At 38.3% G+C, this 22,013-nt stretch overlaps 2 protein-coding genes across 7 annotated transcripts in view; both read right to left on the bottom strand.

The window, feature by feature from the left end:
• The window catches only part of LOC306882603 (calcium-activated potassium channel subunit alpha-1a), a 210,135-nt gene extending 206,784 nt beyond the window's left edge, over positions 1-3,351 (bottom strand). For 4 of the 5 annotated variants that reach the window (XM_079437326.1, XM_079437327.1, XM_079437329.1 and 1 more), the window contains exon 1: positions 2,459-3,333. In XM_079437326.1, the coding sequence (XP_079293452.1) occupies positions 2,459-2,743 (285 nt within the window). In that variant the 5' untranslated portion in view covers positions 2,744-3,333. Of the gene's footprint in view, positions 1-2,458 lie in introns of all 5 variants that reach the window. The other variant, XM_079437328.1, reaches the window with a different exon arrangement.
• A 9,695-nt stretch (positions 3,352-13,046) lies between these two features.
• The window catches only part of LOC306882848 (disks large homolog 5-like), a 76,973-nt gene continuing 68,006 nt past the window's right edge, over positions 13,047-22,013 (bottom strand). For both annotated transcript variants that reach the window (XM_079437802.1, XM_079437803.1), the window contains exons 26-33: positions 20,429-20,577; positions 19,566-19,736; positions 18,393-18,589; positions 18,160-18,303; positions 17,085-17,212; positions 16,765-16,874; positions 15,124-15,233; positions 13,047-14,780 (exon numbers count right to left, since the gene is read on the bottom strand). In XM_079437802.1, coding sequence (XP_079293928.1) covers positions 14,677-14,780; positions 15,124-15,233; positions 16,765-16,874; positions 17,085-17,212; positions 18,160-18,303; positions 18,393-18,589; positions 19,566-19,736; positions 20,429-20,577 — 1,113 coding nt within the window. In that variant the 3' untranslated portion in view covers positions 13,047-14,676. The remainder of the gene's footprint in view (positions 14,781-15,123; positions 15,234-16,764; positions 16,875-17,084; positions 17,213-18,159; positions 18,304-18,392; positions 18,590-19,565; positions 19,737-20,428; positions 20,578-22,013) is intronic.

Raw genomic sequence — 22,013 nt, 5'->3', positions numbered from 1 at the left:
TACACTTTTTTCCATTTATTCATATGCACTTTTGCACATTCCACCGTGACTTCAAAGCACCAACAAACCTCCTTAGCTCAAATAAAAGGATGCCGAGTGTGTTTGTTACTGCAAGTGGTGTTGCTACCTGCTACCAGTGTATTCTCATTATCTCATTATAAAAAAACCCTCCTAACTCATTATCCTATCTTTACTCTGTTTGCCCCTTACTAAGGACAGAAAAGGTTCCCTATAAGACTCAATAGGTGTTGTATGCTAAAGCACATTTGTTTTAGCTGGAGCCTGAGGCAAGGTGCCACAGAGGACAAAGAGAGTTCACATTAAGTCATCACTCCTTCCGTGTCGCAACTAGAAAACAATGGAAAGACACATCGAATAACCAATCCGAAAAGTGTAAAGCAGAAGCAGGTGAGCAACTCTAAGATGACGTGGAATCTTTTTTCAGGTGCATTACACCTGTACGGTGCTATCTCAATGACTGATATAATGGCACGCTCTCAGTCTCACCCACTTGCTCAACATGGCCGGCCCATTGCTGACATCATGCCTGGAAGACCTGCCGTCTGCAGTCAGCTGCACAGGGGATAACGTTTCAGTCTCTTAATGCTCCTAACAAGCATGTTCCCCTTGCAACAGAGTGTCAATACCGGTCCACAAAGTCACCCCTCCAGAGTCTCCCACTAGGAAACACATCAAGAGCACACAACTATCCACAGCACCATTTTCATTTCTTCTTGGAAATGGGATATGGCGAGATATCACTTGGCACAACATACTCATTCCCAATGGCCCAACAACGGGTTGTCATCAGCCACTGGTAGGGAAACACTGACAACACAAATCAGTCAGGTTTATACTTATACATCATATCCCAGAGAAGACAACAAGGCTTAATCAAGGCTTCCCAACAGCAGGTGATATAAACACACTGATTGTGTTTTAACAACTTCCATCCAAAGAGGATGAACTACAGTGTCAGTTTCAGACAGACTTTGCTTTGCTGGAACGCTTGTACATGTAAGTAATTAAATGGTAATGAAGACTGGTGACTTCACAGACGTCATTAACCCTTCTCATTTAAATAAATAACAAGTTCAACACAGTCTCATCCGAATGAGAAAGAATGAGTAAATTCATTCATATCAACCATTTAAATGCGAGAACACCCCACAGCCAAGGTTGTTGACAAACTAGAAGGGAGACAAACCATCTAATCTATCTTTTAAGTCATTTCCAGACAGATATCTTAGTCGGTAGATACTAATAGGGATTAAAGTGTATTGGCTGTTTGAATCCAGGCCTCATGTGGTTAATTATAACTCACTGGATATTGTCTCCTCAAATCCCACATGAAGCAGCCAAAATGAAGCTTCGGACATTTTTTATGTCTGCATTGAGTCTCTAGAGATGTGAATAACACTTTTCCATTTACACTGGATTGCAGCCAATGCGTCAAAGATGATGGATACACAGAAGACAAGCCACACTGTTGTTGCAATCGCACACTTGGTCTCATCGAGTCCATTTTGAGTGCCTAATGGAAGCATCACATTACTATCAACTCGAATAGATGTGAAAAATAGAGTCCTATATTATTTCACACATTTGCAAGCAACAGGTCTGGATTGGTTTCCCATGAAAATCAAACACTAAAATGTGTTTGCAGTTGATGATGTCTGTTAAAGATAATCTGTGTCCCTACATGACCGTGCTCACATGAATGTACTGGCTTGCTTTTAATTTTATTGCGCTTAATGAACCATATATTATATGTTTTTAAAAGGCGGATATTTACTTTACACAAGCATCAACAAACCACTTGCCAAAGTAACAAATATCATGTTTAATGCATACAAGTTACTATGTGACTTTCAAGACAATCCATGTATGACTACAAGCAGTCTAATATAACTTCATTCTGCAGTCATCTTGTGTCTAAACGCCTTGTTTACAAGGTTACAGACAGAATCTAGTAACAGTTTAAATGGATTACCGGGTTACTGATTGCACATCCCTAATTCCTGATACAAATCTAGTGCATTCTCTGAATATTTTTCCAACTGGCACCTATCAACCATTTTCAATCAATCAATAAACCACTAACAAGGATAAAAAGATCTAAATACTGTTATTTGTTTATACACATATGAGGCCTATATAAAAGGCTTTCATTTGTTGACACTATATATGAATCTCTTAATTCCATTTTCTTTAAATGTGCAAAAACTGACAGGTTTTGGTCTGTGCGAGTGGTTTATTCAGAATGAGTGCTTGCTGCAATATTGTAATGCAGATCCAGTGTATTACTCTCACAGTGAATCACTTCCATCAATGCCAATCCGCTGCCATCCAAATGCCATTTAGTTATTAAGATAAACTACCAATGCACAAAGATAACACGACCATTTAATTCCAGCTAATGGTGCTTTTGGTGGAGAGGGAAAGGGGCTTTCGTTACCTTCTTTTTGATGTTGCAATGGCAGCAGACCGTCCACAGGTAGTTAAGGGTCCTCCACAGGAGGATGATGAAGAGACCCCCGAAGAACGTCACCATGGATGAGGCGAGGAAAGCCCACCACATGCGCTGGCCATTGTTGTCACAGGGTACGTCTGGTGAGAAAGGGATGATCAGGTCCATCTTCGATATAGAGACAGAAGAGTCCGGGTTTTTATTCAAATTGATATTATTACTCATTCTAGAGCTGCTGCCATAGGATCCGTTGCCTTCTGCCACAGCTAGCATTGAGATGAAGCTTTGGAGAGCTCCTGCCAGCGCCCCCAACTCCAGCCATCAGCCATATTGCTTCAAATATCCCTCTCCTTTCTTCTCTGTTTTTCTATCCACCTCTTCTCAGTGTGATTAATATTTTTAAGAGAGAAATGCAGCAGCTTAAGAGTCAAGCGTGAGGAGAAAACGCGCGTCCGTTACCCCTCAGCGCGAGACATTTAAATCCGCATTAATGACGACCTCATATTTCATTTTGAACGGCTTTCCTCGTCTTTTTCCATATCTTCAAATTAAAATGGAGTCTAAAACCGATATTCGCGCGGTCTGTGTTGTTATCAGTCAGAAATCAAGAGGATTCGTGAGAGAAACGGCTGTCTTCAAGCTCTCTGTCGTCCATCCAGTGACAGGGTCGCCTCAGCGGTGTCTAATCGATATTTCTCTCATAAACGCCAACTTAATCAATGTCTCCAAAGCTATACAGCTGGGAACCGAGCCGCTCTTTGTAGTCTTGCGAGGCTCGGTGGAAGAACTCGTTCAGATATCGGCGATTATTCCGCTCTCAATGACATGTCGCTGTCCCCATTCACTTTCCTCAGCTGATCTGCTCCACAGATTGTTGGGGAGATTTACAGGTAGGGGGCGGAGCCAAACCCTTATAATAAAGATGGAAGAGAGAGCACGCGCACATATTTTTGATTAAACGCATCAACAGTGAACATTAGCGAGCATCTTCAAAAATATATAAGAAAAAAAGGGGGAAACAAACACATAGATTAATAATATTTACAATGCATATAATATTTTACAATAGACAGACTATTTTCCCATTCTTGATTTGTTTAAGAGACTGTATTATTAAGAGATGAGCTTACAAAAAGCCTAATAAATATTCTGTATTTAAGCAATATCACACTTATAATCTGTTGTAGTGAATTTGTTTGCAGGACTGTCCAGCGTCTAATATTTCACATTAGCATTTTGGTTGTATGTAAGTGCTTAACGATATAACAGTTATATAAACATTTATAAAAAAATATATATATAATTCAGACCCATTATAATTTATAATATATTTCCTTACCCTAAGGAATAAAGCCGAAGCGCACAAATTTGCGTGTTACCAACAGGTTGCCAGGTTTTCACAACAAAACCCGGATAATTGCTACTCAAAACTAGTCCAATCGTGTTTTGAGGGAGGTCCCCTGGTAAAAATCGCCTTCCGTAAGGGTAAAATACACGTTTTTTGGCGGTGTTAGCCTGGTCAAATTCGCATTCCAGGGGATAAATATCACGTTATTGCAACAGTATTGCAGTAGCCCAATTGGCAACACGGTAAGTTACCAATCAACGCGCCGACGCGTTGGAATCGTATATATTTGAGTGATTCCCGTTCTTCGATCTAATGTCCCGTGATCACTCCGCTTGATCACCACTCCGGGGTTTTCATTTACCGCACCTGCCCAATGCACACTAGTGCATCAACATGACAAGATACACTGTGTCTGTACTTGACAGGCTATGAAATGAGACCCCAAATGTCCTTTTCAAAGTATAAACAGAGATAAACCCCAATGATGTGTAAAAGAGATTTATTGACATCTATGCTCTTTATGGTTATGATTTACAGTCTGAGAGATGCTGTTACTTTAACCAAAATAGCAGCTGAAACAGAATCTTTGTAGATGGTTGTCAGCTGGTGTACTGTATGCTGGCCTATAGTCGTATCAACAGATCATGTCACTCCAAAATATTCCACTGTCTTTATTTATTATTAATTAATTAATGCATTTGCTTAGTGATCTCTGTGCATGTATATGAATTGACCATCTAAAATGATAAAATAGTATTTGGTTCAGTTTCATCTTTTGCAGTTTTTGGCCTTTCAGAATTGTCTGAAGACTTTATTCTGGATCAGATGTATAATGAAGTGTTTTCCAACAAATGATTATGCATTCATGGTGTGCTTGTGGATAATGCATGCATGCAAATGTTATAGAGTTTATCTTCCTGCTGCCAACAGTCATCAGTGAGGACAAATTAAACAGATCTAGTGGCCTCTACAGTTCCTGTATCTTCTAAATGAGTGATTTCCTTCAGTGATATGCTAAACAGATTTTTTTAGGCGTTTTTATAATTTACTTAGTTTATGTTGAATTTTGTTTCCCAAATGAAAGTAACTGCAAGGTTAAGTGCAATATATAAAATAAAGTTGCACATTTATTAAATATATGTATGTCTTAACATAAACAAAACAGACATCCACACCTTCATTTCACTGCTGGTTATACTCTGTATAACTGTGTATGTGACAAATAAAAATCTTGAATCTTGAATCAAAAGTGCATTTATTCAGATTTCCATTTTGCTTTCACCACTGAGCAGCAAATTAATGTTCATACTGTTTCTGTTATTTCTCCTCCTACTGGACAACAGCAGAAGTGCAAGTTTAGTGTAAAAACACTGAGCTTGGTGATTTGACATTTGCACCTGGAGCAACATGGAAATGGTTTCTCAATAGCTCCAGTTTCAGGGTTACACTAAGACAGGACAGACCCTGAGTCTTACCCAATAGACATGTGACAGAAATAAATACTACCACCTTTAAAAAAACCATCAATCAAATAGTTTTTTTTCTCTCAATGTGTGCATATCGAGTTGGCAACATATTCCATCCTTCTCTTTATCTGAAACTATATATTCTTGTATCGTGTGAGGGGGTCTTTCAGTGGTTTTCCATCTCATCGCAGATAGCCGTTTGTTCTAGTAGGCCACCAGTTGGTAGGGTCTGGATCTTGCAGACCCGGCCTCAGTGGTGTTATTTATGGAGGGCAATAGGATCCACGACTGGTCATCTTCCTGGAAAACGTGCCCAGCTGTCAGCTTAAAGGGCTAAAGAATCGGTTCCTGAAAGAGCCGCGTCAAAGAACAGCATAGCTGACAGATGCAAAGCTTAGTTACACAGACATCCACAGGAACTTTATTTCAATGCTGGAAGAGAGCACACTTTTATTATGCTGAGGGCGAAAAAAATTTCATGGTTGACCAGTGTTCTAGTACTAGTTCTCGAGTTCAGAAGAGCTGTCAGCAGCTGTCTTGAAACAGATACGCCAGCAGGAGACTCGACCCTTTCTAAAAGAAGAGGAAGGGGACTTGAAGGACGTGTTGCTTTCTGGGTGAAGCTTAAGAATGCCGTAAAGGGCTTCCCGTGGCTGATGGAGGTTTGGAGAGGGAGCTCAGGACAAGAAATCAGCATGAGCCAAATGAGGACGCGCTTGGGGGAGGAGCTTGACTTCTCATGACTGAACTGTGATAATCAGCTCTGGCATGGCCGAGGGTATCTTCAGTGCTACACACCACACTAATCTTTACTAAGGAAATGTGCTGTCGTACAGCCAGTGACCTCTCTGTCAGGAGAATGTTTGCTAGAAGGGGGCTTACCTGATGACTCTTCTTTCTTGTTTGAAAGCTGAAAACAAGAAGGAATGTGTGGCTAGAAGCACACTGTTATTCAATGCCTGTTTAAAGCAGCATATTATGATAATTAGGTCTTTGGCTACAGTTTTGAAGCTTGTTTCACAAACGATTAATGTGCTTTGCTGCTAATAAGTATGTGAATTAGTGAGATGCATGTGTTTTATTATATTATCGTTATAGTACACACTTGAAATATTGAATGCTAATGGATAGTTGAGATCAAATGTTTTAAATTGGTATGATAACAGTTCACACAAAAAAGGAAAATTATTTACGTACTCAACACTATTTTCCCCATGGAACACGTTTTTTTTAATATTCCATGACACTTTACAATAAAAAGTCTGTCAGTTTGTCAATATTAGTTAATGTGTTAGGTAACTTGAGCTAAAAATTACCAAGTATATTAAGGCATTTATTAAATAAGGTTATTGTTAATTAAATGAACAGGGCCCGTATTCATGAAAATTCTGAGTGCAAAGAGTTGCTCCTAGTGACAAAATTCTAAAAAACTTCTTAGAAATGTGGGTGTTTCCTCTTAAAATTAAAGAAACAATCCTAGTAAAGAAAAAAGTAATTCAGAAAGCATCTTAACCCTTAAAAGAGGTCTTAAGGCCCAAAATTGTTAGGAGTACGGACGAGGACCTTTAATAGGCTTAAGAGTTTCTTGAGCAGCAGAGAAAATTGACAAAACATGAAAAGGGAGAAGAAATGATTTGGGTATGTCGCAACCTTCTATTAGCAAATTGATCACACAAACAATTACAGCTCTTTCAGAACCTTACTGTTTCGTTATTAATTTCCTATCAAATACAATATGACATTAACAGCATGGAAAATAAAAATTTAAGAATATATATATATATATATATATATATATATATCCTCACTAAGACAATATTTATTGGTTGTATCCAAAAACTGAAAAATGCTGCCTTCAGAGGACGCATTCCAAGGTAGGAAGGCATCAAGACACGTCTGAATCCAAAGTTAGCTTCACTTCCGGTCTCATGAGATACCTTCATCTGATCGAGTATTGAAGGCAGCACAGAAGTATCCTTCGCTGCCTTTGGTATCCCACAATCCTGTGCGTTACATTCTGTGATGGTTGAACTAAAAAATAAAGATGGCCTCTGAAAGTTGCGTTTCTGACTAACGTTTTGCACTTTTAATGTTATTTCTAGCAAGAAATCAGTATTATGGTAATTAAATATTCGCTTAGTTATCACCAAAACTCGTTCTATTTTGTTACAGATCATTAAACCGTTTCGCTGCCTCAGAAGGCTGTCCAAAATCAGTTTCATGAGGTGCCTTCGTGCAAAAATGCTGCCTTGCAAAGTCGTTGCCTCATAAGGCATCAAGGCAACAAGTCAGCTGAGCTGCCTAAGTTTTCGGACGCAGCCATTGTCTTTTCCTCGCTCAGATTTGTTCTTAGATTGGTCCTGAATCACTCTTAAGCAAAGACTCCTACGTAGATTTTTTTTGACTAAATTAGGAGCTTTCTTTATGGATTATTAGAAGCTTTAAGAATACCGGCCCAGATGTATGTTCATAATACATTCATTTACCTAAAATGTGATAAATGGATATGTTCAGTGGGGGAAAAAAAATATTTGATCCCCTGCTGATTTTGTACGTTTGCCCACTGACAAAGAAATGATCAGTCTATAATTTTAATGGTAGGTTTATTTGAACCGTGAGAGACAATAACAACAACAAAAATCCAGAAAAACGCATTTCAAAAAAGTTATAAATTGATTTGCATTTTAATGAGTCAAATAAGTATTTGATCCCCTATCAATCAGCAAGATTTCTGGCTCCCAGGTGTCTTTTATACAGGTAAGGAGCTGAGATTAGGAACACTCTCTTAAAGGAGTGCTCCTAATCTCAGCTTGTTACCTGTATAAAAGACACCTGTCCACAGAAGCACTCAATCAATCAGATTCCAAGATTGTAGACCTACACAAGGCTAGAATGGGCTACAAGACCATCGCCAAGTAGCCTGGAAGAAACACAAAACAACTGTCAAGCTCCCTCGGTCTGGGGCTCCATTCAAGATCTCACCCCGTGAGGAATCAGCCCAGAACTACACGGGAGGATCTTGTCAATGATCTCAAAGCAGCTGGGACCATAGTCACCAAGAAAACAATCTGTAACACACTATGCTGTGAAGGACTGAAATCCTGCAGCGCCCGCCAGGTCCCCCCGCTCAAGAAAGCACATGTACAGGCCCCTTCTTAAGTTTGCCAATGAACATCTGAATGATTCAGAGGAGAACTGGATGAAAGTGTTGTGGTCAGATGAGAACAAAATCGAGCACTTGGGAATCAACTCAACTCGCCGTGTTTGGAGGAGGAGGAATGCTGTCCCCAAGAACACCATCCCCACCGTCAAACATGGAGGTGGAAACATTATGCTTTGAGGATGTTTTTTTGCTAAGGGGACAGGACAACTGCACCGCATCAAAGGGACGATGGACAGGGCCATGTACCGTCAGGGCCAGGGCATTGAAAATGGGTCGTGGATGGGTATTCCAGCATGACAATGAGCCAAAACACTCGGCCAAGGCAACAAAGGAGTGGCTCAAGAAGAAGCACACTGTTAGCAATTGATGTAATTTTTACAATAAATTTTACGCATTGTATTCACGTTTTTACTGTAAATGCAAATGCATGATGGCAAATTTACGGACAGTCCTGTAATATTGTTGTAACTGCATCTGTGCTGATTGTTTCAGTGGTATATTTTCAGATTTCTCTTGAGCTGTTATATCTAAACATCATCTCCTCGGCTCGAATCTATTACTCGCTTGAACCTCGACGGAGGTGAAACGGAAAAAGGTAACGGGTGTTTCATTTTTAATTTTATGAAAGCTTCAAGTGCAGTTAATTATTTGTACGTGCATACAGACGACGGCGGTGTTGAAGCGCTTTTATTTGCCGTCAAAAGGTTGACCTGCAGTGTGTGTCTCCTGTCACAAAATGCGGTGAAAAGTCCTACACGACGGTAATAATGTGATTATGTCTGTGCTGCACTTCAATAATGTGACTAAAATATGAATACTCCACGTCTTAATTCGATTTGTGTTTACTTTGATTATGATTTTAGCCGGATTAAGGTAATCAAAAATCTCTGTTTACATGGTAGATGCTTAATCAGAGTATTGTCTTAATCGTATTAAAATCAGAGTATTGATCTGTAAGTTAGCCATAACTGTGAGCAGATGCTATAAAGTTACTTTGTGTTTGACGAACCAGGGAGGACGAGCAGAGCATGTGTCAGGTAAGCTGTCTGTATCTAAAATAAACTGCATATAAAGTCACACCAGAGGAGTTCAGCTGGGATCAGGACTTTGCTTTAAGCAGACCAGCCAAGTTCTTCCACACTGACTGAATCATGTCTTTTGAACCGTGCCTTATACACAGAGACACTGTCATGTTAGAATAGAAAAGGGTCCTGTCCAAACTTTTGCTATAAAATTAGAAGCACAATTCCCTAGAATATCATTACGTGCTTAAACATTAAGATTTGTACTCATAGAAATTACTAAAAGTAGTCAAACATGTTCATTAGAAGGGGGTGACCCAATACTTTTGGCAATATAGTGTATATTAAAAACATTAGCCTTTTTTTTTTTTATTCAGTGTTGCGTGGACCATTTTCTTTGTCTCAAAGCCAGACTGTATGGAATATTAAATAATAATAGATTTGTAATTGGTATTTGTTGTGTAATTGGTAATACTTTTTTTGTAATTCCCTAGCCCTCTGCCACAGCTGCTGATATCCAGAAAGAGACCCTACCCAGCACACCTTGCTTAATTGTGCAAGGCATGTTCTTCCCTTATTTGGTTAAGGTTTATTACAGGGCTTAAGGTTTTTCAGCACTGTGCCGGAATTCTGGCACATGGCCGTTGTAGATTAAAAAAATAATTATGAGGTGAAATCAAAGTATTGAGACTGTGACAATAAAAAGGTTAAATCTACCTGATTTAATTTTGGCTACTATCCCCTTTGAAGTAGTGTCCTTGTCCAGTGATACACAGCTCCCAGTGCTTCTGCTTCAGTTGAAACGCTCTCTGGAACATGTCTTATTTAAGAGGATCTAGGCATATCCAGCGTGCTCCAATGTGACAACGCAAACGCTCACAGCACGTGGAAAATACGCAAGTTTTCAAAAATTAAAACTGGGTCACCGTTTTGAGACAGAGGAGATCCAAAACCCGTCTCAGAGGGTCCTGGATAGGCTTAAATAGCAAGGCTTCCAGGGAGCGTTCCAACCAAGCCAGGAGCACTGAGAACTGTGTATCGCTGCACAAGGAGACTACTTTGAAGGGGATAGCAGCCAAATTTATATTGGTAAATTTTTTTTTTTTTTTTTTTGCACCCTGAACATATTTCAGGCACAGAAAGTTCCTATAGTTTTAAGCGGTGCTAATAGTTGTTACATGGATATATGTGCCAAAGAAGAAAGGAAAGGCTTATAATTCAATATAAGCCTATTGCATCCATAAAAAGCTTAGTCTAAATTACCAAAAACAATACCATAAGTCTCCCAGCCGATAAAATTGGTACTTTCGCCCATCATGCCAACACCACCAATCGTGCATGTGTGTTTTTTTATGTAGTGCAACTTTCTAATGCTCTTTTAGTTATCATATTGTGTTAATGCATTTCAGGAGAGATATTAAGCGCAGACAAGTGGATGATGTCCATGGAAGGAACGATTGTGATGGGGCCCCACAACAATCTTTTGAATGGAGTGGCAGCGACCTTCGCTGCTTACTATGTGTTCAACTTGCAGCATCCTAAAGAGGCCTCGAGCACTCTTGAATTTGTCCAAAGGTATGTTTAAACTGTTTACACACTAATAAAAAACATAATCCATCATTCTCATATGGAACATCCCATGAATCACTTTCTTTTTGTTCAGTATTGTTAGGTTCTATGATATACTCTATGCATTGATGTCAAAAGATAGGCTTCCATCCAATTCATTTGCATCTTTTAAGTGCATTCGTAAAAATTTGGCAAAAAAAAACTATAATTGGAGAGTGTTTCCATCAGCTCTGTTATGCGAATTAGAAATGGACAGGAGAGGAGTTGTGAACAGCTGTGGGATCAAAACGTAAGGGGCAACTAAAAACACCTGATAGAATTGCAACAAATGAGAATTTATGCGAATACATCCGTTCAACAAAATATCTAGTCAATCCACATAAAAGTTTTTATTCACATTAGAATATTTTATGTGAATTTGAACCATTTCCAGTCAGGATTTTTTTTTCTTTCAAATGGTTAATATGTGCATTAATAAGCTGTTAAGTGTCTGTTCTACCTAGAGTTGGTATTCCCCTGCAGGACATTTATGTAAACACAGATGAGTCTGACAGACAGCAGTTTAACATTACGACTTTCATTAATTAATGAAGTCAAATTTTTTTAAGTATGGTTAAGGTATTTTGCAGACGCTTTGGTCCAAAGCGACATACAATATAGTACATATACATACAATAATATTATATATTTAAGAAAAACTATGTAAGAGCCAATGTAATTCTAAATGTTGTTAATGTTAAATAAATACAATCAAGGTCATTTATTTCTACGGGCAAGTAGGAATAGGTTACTTTTTATGTTTTTTACACAGTATTCCTCATTAACATATGAAAACTTTTTTTTCACTCTCTCTGTTTTCAGAGCTTTTTGTGGAATCAACTCCCAGACGGGCAGCAAAGCAAAGAGAAAAGGGATCAACGCACCTGTCTGCACCCTCTTAAGAAAACTGCTGGACTTAGAGTAGATGGGCTAGTATTGATGCCCCCCCCCCTATATAGAAATTATAGATATATCTATAATTTCTTATCTCTAGATATCCATCTATCATCTCACAATATCTATGATTTTACGATATCTATAATCGTATATTTATCTATAATCTTCATCTATCTTACAATATCTATTTTTCATCTTAAAATATCTATGATCTTACAATATCTATCTATCATTTTACGATATCTATCTCTAATCTTGATATCTATAATCTTTACCTATCTATATATCCATTTTACAATGATTTTACGATATCCATCTATAATCTTCTATCTATCTCAAAGATGATGTAGATATAGACGGATAGGTGTAGTCGTATATGCACAGATGTAGATATAGGCATGGATTTTGTCTATATCTGCATCTGTCTACAGCTACCTTTGTGTAGCTATCTGTCTATATCTACATCTATTTGTCTATAGGCTACCTATGTTTGTGTATGTCTATACCTACAATCCATCTGCCTGTCTACTGCTACATCTATCTATATTCACACACCTATGTTTATAACATCTCTGTCTATCAACAGTCTATCATCGGTCTCTGTCCGTCTATCTATACTATCACTAGAATAATTCAGAAATACATGCAGTTAAAGCTACACAGCCTTCACCAGTGCCATCAAGACAAGTTCAGATGACATAGTGCTGTAATGTTCTACTCGGTCAGCTGATGGTCTGATTAAATGACTTTCTTTGACAATTTTTTTGTAAAAAATAAGACAACGTCTCAGCACGTCAGGTTTAACAGCCCCATCTACCCCAAACAGCAGCTGACAGCCTTACAGACGCAGCTATTGTCTGAGAGCTCACCTTAGTTCCAGTAATTAACACCATATCTTCCCCATGGTTCGATGCAGTGCATCAGCTTCAAGGACGAGCAACAAATAAGACAGCTCCACACTCAATTACAGCACATCAACCTGCCGTAGATGCAACTGGTGCTGCGGAAGCAGCTGTATTACACCCTTAATATGATGGAGATCTCAGCCCGCAGCACAATGAATACACCCATCAATCAAACACACACCATTGTGATTCATTTAATGACATTGTGACATACAGAAAATGACTTATTCTCGCATTAATGACGTTTTCATACAAATCACATTCTTTTAGAATAAAAGAAATCCCAATGGAAACAGTACCTGTGTTTTAATTGTTCTAAATACTCAGTGGTGATGAATCCCTCGTGTAAAACCGTATACTAGCTATTCAGAATAATTGTTAGGCGTTAGATTGACTTTTAAAAAATGTCTAATTTCAACCCAATAGACTGATATCTTATTGTGGAAAAAAAAAATGTAAGAAATCCCTTTTTATGGAGTGTTTCTCTTTTTTATGGAGTTTTTTTCTTTAAAAAAAAGGCAGTTAATGAAATGTATGGAGCAGGAGTGATACATATGATTATAATTTTACAGTAAAAAGTATAGTACCTATTTCCATTCTACTGGAAACCTACAAACAGTCATTTGTTTAGGGTTCAGAACACTGGAAGTGCAAAACAGAAAAAACAAAAGAAAATAACGTGTTTTTGGCACAACATTAATTGGGCTACTGGTCTGCATGAGACATGACATACCTCCTGAATAATAATAATTAAAAAAAACAAATTAAATAGCAATGAAAAACCACTAACATTTAAGAAAACCATTTCAGCTTTTCTTTTCGTGATTTTTTTTTTTTGTTTGTTGTGTTTTGTTTTTAGTGTGTAGTACATATAAAAGTGACTGACAAACATACACCAACAGAAACTCTCTCGCACGCACACAAACATGCTAATATTTGCTAAGACGTGACACTCTGTCACACTCCCCTAGGACTATAGCCTAGTAAAAATACAGTAAATATATTTCTATATATTTAGATGAAATTGCATACATGTGCGCCCGTACTTCAGTTCGTATGCACAAGTACAAGTGTTACATGGGATATTCTCTTTAAATATAAGCTCTGCTATGAGAATGCTTCGAGATCTCATAGTACACAGTGGTCTGTCTAGCCCTGGAGTGCAATCTGAGAAGTTTTACTGTTTAAATACCAGGCTTTCACCTCATGCCATTGTCATACGCTCAGTAGATCTCCAAAGGCACTTCCATTTGGCCCGTAGAAACCGCTTAGCTGCTGTCTATCTCGGCTCCATAGATAAGCACTACGATTCAAAGCAATGTTCACTGACATCTACACAACAAACTTGGCCACAAACGACTCTTAAACCACGAGATGAGGATTCAGTCCTTGAGCTGATATGTCAGACGTAGGAGGGTGTCACGCATACTGTTTTGGTGCAGGGCTGCTTGTATGGGGGACTTCACATTCAGGCAGACGTTAAACAATTCACCGACTGATTGCTCTGTAAACGAGTGTCTTAAATGCAGCATTGCTAAAACTTTACATGTCCATCAGGAAGACCAAAGGAAATGAACAAATACTTCAGTGCTATCGTCCTGCATCTGCATACACACACACACACACACGCACCTGTAGACACTCATACACACATATACACAAATAAAAGTTACAATTAATAACAAAATAAAAACGAACAGACAAAAAAAGAATCACTATTTTAACGTGACGCTCGTAACGTTAGTGTACCTTTGCGTGTGTTGTGTATAAAGTCTAGTGTTTGTAAGTCTCTGAGCCCTACGGAGAGCCCAGCGGCGTCCACAGAACTTTGCTCTGTTCCTGATCCACAATAGTCACGATCTGAGTGCAAATGTAAGGGAAGGTGCCTCCTTGAACAATACCTATAAGGAAAAATCAAACAACAGCGAATCAAGCTTTCATGAACTGAGAGTTCAAAAGCACAGCATGTATTTGAAACAGAGACCTTTTGTAACATTATAAATGCCTTTACTGCTGAATAAAAGTTAATTTCTTTCTTTAAATCTTACTGTCCCCATAAACAGAGATTTATTTTCCCTTCTTAAATTAAAATAAACACAATAAATGCACTTTAATTGTAATTTACTTTATTAAATTAGTAATATGATCATATTTGGTTAAAATAAATCAATAAATACATCTGCTTCACAACATGGTGTCACATTTTTGAACTGATTTGTACAGAGGCAGATAAGAATAGCAAACCTGTGAAAAATTTGCTATACTCCTGCTCTATCTTCTGTGCAATCTCAAACTGCTCCTTGGAATGTTTTTGAGAGACTTTATCCCGCAGATAAACTGGATCCTTCTGCTCTCTACACAGGCAAACAGAAGCAGTCATTCATACTTCACACATAATGACATTACAAGATTAAACTGGCACAATGACATCGTTCTTTTGAGACAAACGTGGTTCAAGCAGCAACATTTTGGAGGGGTGCATAAAAATAAAACGCTTGTAAAATGAAGACATCAGCTGTTAAATACTAAAACTGAGTAAAAGTGTGCAGCTCCCTTGAGACATGGATTCCTGCAGGGCAAAACCACTGAACATTTATTTAAACACCCGGCTGTGACAGGTGTTGTCTGTGTCGGTGCGTGTTACATGGGTAAAATAAAAATAAATACAATTAAAAATATAAAATACAATATGTATATATGTACGTACGTACATATGTATGTAAACACCCTCCTGTGAAAGGTGCTAAAATTTTTATATTTATTTTTTTCACTATTAAATAAAAATTAATAGTAAAATAAAAATCAAATAGTAAATTATTAAACCATAATATGCATCAATATAACAACCATAGAGAGAGAGACAGATTTTTTTTTAATACATGAAAAATGTCACACAGACTTCAGACTTCATTTTATTAAAATCATGGTAATATTTAACTGTTGCTTTATTTTATACTGGTGCAGAATCCTGGTGAACACCGTGCATATTTGAATATTAAAATGAAAATACCAACCAGCCCTGGTGTGTGCGTATGTGAGTTTTCATAGCCTTTTTGAGTTTCAAGAAACGCAAGAGCCTATTAAGTCATTGCACATGACATGATGTCATGATCCTGAGCGCTAATGAGAGCAGTACTGATTAACTCGGGTTGTCTTTATATTAAGTAGGTGCTAGTCAGCAGGTCAAAGACGACCTGCATTAATCCCCATAGTGATCGAGCGCAGGCTTGATTTTCTAATCCTGCTGGGAAATCACCAATTTAAAAACCTCTGTTGGGACAACTTTGCACAATTAGTGCTCTGACGACTCCACACGGAAGCCCTGAAGAGACCTAAAGGCAGAGTTATGCAGCGCTATCAGGAGAATAAAGCTGGGATTTATTGTCCTTTTAAGTCTCACACTCCTAGAGAGCAATCAGTACAGTATGCTGTGAACCCGTGATATGCATATTAACGGTTTACAGTCAGCTTTAATTTTCCTCGTCTGATAAACTGGGCAGGAGATCTCGCAAAGCGGTCTTCAGCGGACACCCTTGAGCGAGAACGAAGGAGAAAGACTGAAGCGCCTGCCTACGCTGTCATATATCTTATCCTATATCTGTGGAATGTTATGGTTAAAGTGAGCCAAGATATTCATCCAGAAGTTCTTCCAATTCAAATGCAGCCTACACAGTAAAACTGCTTTCCATTTCCCAAATGTCTCCAGGGCCCTGAGGGAGCACACAGTAACTTCTTGGTGTACAAATGTGCCAGAATAAGGGTCTTAAAGAGAGTGTGTGTGTGTGTTTTTGGACGGGTCCCATAAGGACACCCAAGAGCTCAGCTGGCTCTCTAACTCGCTTAAATATTCGAGAAGTATGTGTGAAGAGGGATGTGGACACTTACTTTATCTGCTTTGCGTTTTTGTAGCGAATGAAAATGACGATTGGGTAAATGTGAACGCTGTGAAGCCGTTCGATAGCGTGAGGTGCAATGTCAAGCAAACAGTGACAGTCCTACGAGAGAGAACGACACAGCACAGAACAGGTCTGAGTCATGTTACACATATACAGCATGAGCGACTGCAAACAGAGAAACAAGCTCACTGACAGCACATCAACAAACATGAACCTCAGCTCTTGATATTCATCTAATTAAAAGATTTTAACTTATTATTAAGGGCTATATTGTCTCAATTCAACATCATAAGAAAGATGTGGACAAACCTTGTCTGTGATCTCCTTGATGGAGGCAACAGTAGTCACATCAAAATGGCCACTCCTCCGTTTGTAGTCGATGAAGAGAAAGTCTTTTACCCCGCGCTCGATGGCCTGCTGAGAAGCCTTCATCACCTCTAGATAAGCAGAACAAACAAAGGTCAGCACACTCATATTCAGCAGCATCATTAGGCTGAACCAGGAAAAACTAACATGCAATTTAACAGTCCTTTATAAATTTACATAGTAACAAATTCAAATAAAATGACAGCTTTTACACCAATTACATTTCAATTAAGTGAACATTAAGTTTTTTACCAAATAACCATTCAATAATAATAAAAAAAAAAAGTAAAAAATGTTTTTTTAAAATGTTAAAATTTTTACTTGCGTGATAAAGGCTTTAAATCACTAGACAACTCAATTTTAAATAAAATATTAAATAAGAAATTTAAAAGATAATACGATAATTTTTATAATAGGCACACACCATATGGATGCTGAACCAGTTATATTTTAGTATAATTTATATATTATCATAGTATTGTTTTCATATTTTGGATTTGTTTTTTACTTTTATGTTTTCAGTTTTAATTTTAGGTTTAATTCAGTAAATTCTATTTAGCTTAATTTTTATTTCAGTTTTAGTTATTTTAATACTTTCACTTAAGTAAAAAAATTAATTTTATTTAGTTTAAACTACATTGCAAAATCAGGTGTTGTTATATTATTAAAAATGTTTGTAATGATTTTTAGTAAATTTTAGTAACTTCTCAATGAAGTACAGGCGCGTTTCACATCATTTGTATGACAGTATTTGATAATGCTGTTGTCTTTAAATGACTGTGCTGTCTATTATGGAAAATATTAAGAAAACTGCAAAATTCGCTCAGAGTTAATGTATAGATTATCTCTGTAGTTGTAGTAAACAGCAGCAATCAATTAGCCAACTAAAATGCCTAAATTATCTTCAATTATTTGCTTTCATTCTCTGGAAAATGTGTTATATTGATACCTGTATTTTGAGAGTGGTGTCAGTCTAGTACTCAGATCACACTGCAGGTAAGAACTAGTGGACATTTACCAAGCACACATCTGCTGAATTTCTCGGGGGATTCCTTGACCAGCATGTCTTTAACCGGATCCACCAGCGGGCCGAGGATCAGCACCGGTCTGGGAGACGTGCAGTCAATCTTCTGCACTCTCTGATAGGCCAGACTCACAAAATCTGGCCACATCCCAAAAAACAGTCAACATCAATCTCATCAAAATGGTAATTTCATCAGCACTGCATTATGGGATACTGGAAAGTCTCACCATCTAAGAATGGAATAGAGTCTGTGCTGATTGCATCCAAGGCTACAACATCTTTCCCATCTTTGGAGCTGCTACGTTTGTGCTTCTGTTTCCTGCGGAAGAAAGATCTGCGTGCGGCAGCGGAGAGGGTCTTACTGGAGCCCGTCTCGTCCTTCAGTTCAGTCATACTGTGTCTGCGGTAGAACTCCTGATCCATCCTGCAGCAGTACACGAGTCCAGGTCACACAACTGCAGTCGGCTGTATAGTATGTTTCATACTGTTACGTCCTATTATTCAGTTCATTTAAAAACTAGTCATAACCTATGTATACACACATTTTTGTGTCTAAGGTAAGCTTATACATTACTCTGAGTACATGAATTCATTGCAATAAGTTAATTCTAACTAGTGGCTGAATGAAATCAGAAAATATAAATCTAGTATGTGGCTAAAAGGCTACAGAGTTATACATTTATACAACAAATTTTATGTACTCAAGATTGCTGAAATTAAACACCAAATTTAAACATTACCACATATTCACATAATATTCATGTAAAATAATAAAATATAAAATTATATAATAATAAAATTAAAAAAATGTAATCAGCCAAGTGGGAACGCTTTGCATCTGGTGCAAAAAAAAAGTAGCCAAATATCAGCCAAGTTTTGGGTCAGTAAATTTTTTAAAATAGTTTTTTATTATTATTAATTTAAAAAGTGTGTTTCTTATGCCCACCATTCAATTGTATTATTTGTTTATCTGTATTTGTTTTAAATACAGTAAAAAATAGTAATATTGCTATAAGTTATAAATAAATATATTGTAGAAACTTAATTTCCTGTAAAGCTCCTTTGCAACGATTTATATCCTAAAAAGCGCTATACAAATAAACTTGAATTGAATTAATATTGTAAAATATAATTATAATTTACACTGCTTTCTATTTTAATATATTTAATCATGCAAATAAACAGTTTTGCTGCTCAAGCATTTCTTATTATTATTAGAAGAGGAAAATTGTTGTGCTGTGTAATGAAGCAAGGGAAGTGTGGAATTGTTTTTTTTCCACAACAGAAACAGAATTTTTGTAAGTCTTTACTGTCAAAAAAAGAATAAAATATTAATTTAAATAAAAGTATTAATAATATGACTCTTTCTAAAGATCGCATCTTTAGAGGGTGTGACTCACATATATTTGCTAGGGATCTGCCCTCTTTGAATTTTTTGTGCATTTTCATCAAGTTGCCAGGCCATCCAGGTGCCGAAGTTGCCATTTGGTAGAGTGTCATCCACATAGAGGATGTCGTCTTTCTTAAAAGAGAGGTCGAGCTCAGTCTCAGCCACTCGGTCATAAAGTGCTCTGGAAGAGAAAGAGGACATGAATAATTCAACAGGTGACAGCATTATACATGAGGAAAAGACTGCGGCATCTGCAAGAACGAGGTAATACGAGACAAATGAAAAGAGTGCAGAAGACAGAAAAATAAAGGAAGGAAAGAACAAATGAAAAATTCAGGAAAAGGCCGGGACAGAGCCGATCCCTCATTCCTGAGAGTAGCACGAGGCGACTTTTAGCAGCCACCCATAATTCTTCATCCCTGCTCATTCATGACATGTGGATTGACGGAGATTATTTACTGCCCGTGACATCATGGGAGCGCAGGCATAAAAAGCGCCTGCAACAGCTGCGGGCCACAGAATTTCATTTGCAAAGACAAACACAGCTATTTCTGAATAGCCCTCTTCAATTATTCTTTTTCCACCGCGCAGACACAATGCATCTCTGTCTCGAACTGTCTAATTACCACAGCTACTATTATAGAATACAAATTATGGAAATTTAGTGATACAATCTCCACCGCCAGATACAATATCTCACCCTCCATCTTAAACATAATTAAAGAGATTAAAAGATTCCCATTGCAGCAGTTTTCTCACATATCTATATATAGAGCAGCGCACACAAGGCCCAAACACTGTGTGTTTCAACATTCAACATTCAAGTGGCCATGAATGGTGATGTATGTCGATGCAGATGAGATCATACTGTACCTGATATAGAATCCATCTCCAGGAGTGTCCTTCACCTGGTTGAACTCATCCAGACGATGCTGGACTCTGAATGTCACTGTTTCTGCAGGCTTCAGCATTTCCAGGTACGCCTCCTCAACAGTCTTATTCTTCATACTAACTGTGCCATACTGGATGAACAAAGAATGATAGAAAGGGTGCAATCATGTTTAGTTTAAATATTCAATCTCTTATGTCAAAAAAAAAAAAAAACTATTACACTTCAAACTTCTTGAAGTTTGTAGCTTCTTAACCACAATGAATGAATTACACTGGGAATAACTATTTCAGAATTAGCTATATTAGCTTTATTGCCAGGTATGTTTGCACATACGAGGAATTTGATTTGGTGACAGTAGCTCCACAGTGCGACAGAATGACAGGGACAGGACAGGACACAGATAATAAAAAAATAATATACAAATATACAAAATGGAGTATGTACAGGTATGTTAGGTGAAAATTTGAAATCTAATAAGTATGTGTGTTAAATAAAAAATAAAAAGTATGATAGTGTTGTGTGTTTCATGTTTATTGTTAAGAGTTCAAGTGTTCATGAGATGGATTGCCCGAGGGAAGAAACTGCTCCTGTGCCTGGCCGTTCTGGTGCTCAGAGCTCTGTAGCGTCGACCAGACGGTAACAGTTCAAAGAGGGAGTGTGCTGGATGTGAGGGGTCCAGAGTGATTTTGCCAGCCCTTTTGCTCACTCTGGATAAGTACAGTTCTTGGAGACTGGGGAGGGTTGTACCAATGATTCGCTCAGCAGTCCGGACTACCTTCCGTAGTCTTCTGAGGTCAGATTTGGCAGCTGAGCTGAACCAGACAGTTATTGAAGTGCAGAGGACGTATTCAATGATAGCAGAGTAGAACTGTTTCAGCAGCTCCAGTGGCAGGTTGAACTTCCTCAGCTGGCGAAGGAACCTCTGCTGGGCCTTTTTCACAATAGAGTCAATGTGAATGTCCCACTTCAGGTCCTGGGAGATGGTGCTGCCCAGGAATCTGAATGACTCCACTGCAGTCACAGTGCTGTTCATGATGGTGAGTGGGGAGAGAGCAGGGGGGTTTCTCCTGAAGTCCACGATCATCTCCACAATTTTGAGCGTGTTCAGCTCCAGGTTGTTAAGACTGCACCAGAGAGCCAGCTCCTTAACCTCCTGTCTGTAAGCAGACTCGTCACCGTCCTGGATGAGGCCGATCAGTGTGGTGTCATCTGCAAACTTCAGGAGCTTGACAGAGGGGTCTTTAGAGGTGCAGTTGTTGTAGAGGGAGAGGAGCAGTGGGGAGAGAACGCAGCCCTGAGGAGCTCCAGTGCTGATCGTACCAGTGCTGGATGTGCATTTTCCCAGCCTCACTAGCTGCTGCCTGTCTGTCAGGAAGCTGGTGATCCACTGACATACAGAGGTGGGGACAGAGAGCTGAGTTAATTTGGGCTGGAGGAGTGATGGGATCATGGTGTTAAAGGCCAAGCTGAAGTCCACAAACAGGATCCTCACATAGTCCATGGTCTGTCCAGGTGTTGCAGTATGTAATGCAGTCCCATGTTGACTGCTTCATCCACAGACCTGTT

The sequence above is a fragment of the Barbus barbus genome, assembly GCF_936440315.1.
Source record: "Barbus barbus genome assembly, chromosome: 16".
Taxonomy (NCBI): domain Eukaryota; kingdom Metazoa; phylum Chordata; class Actinopteri; order Cypriniformes; family Cyprinidae; genus Barbus; species Barbus barbus.
This window is presented reverse-complemented; position numbering and strand designations above follow the sequence as displayed.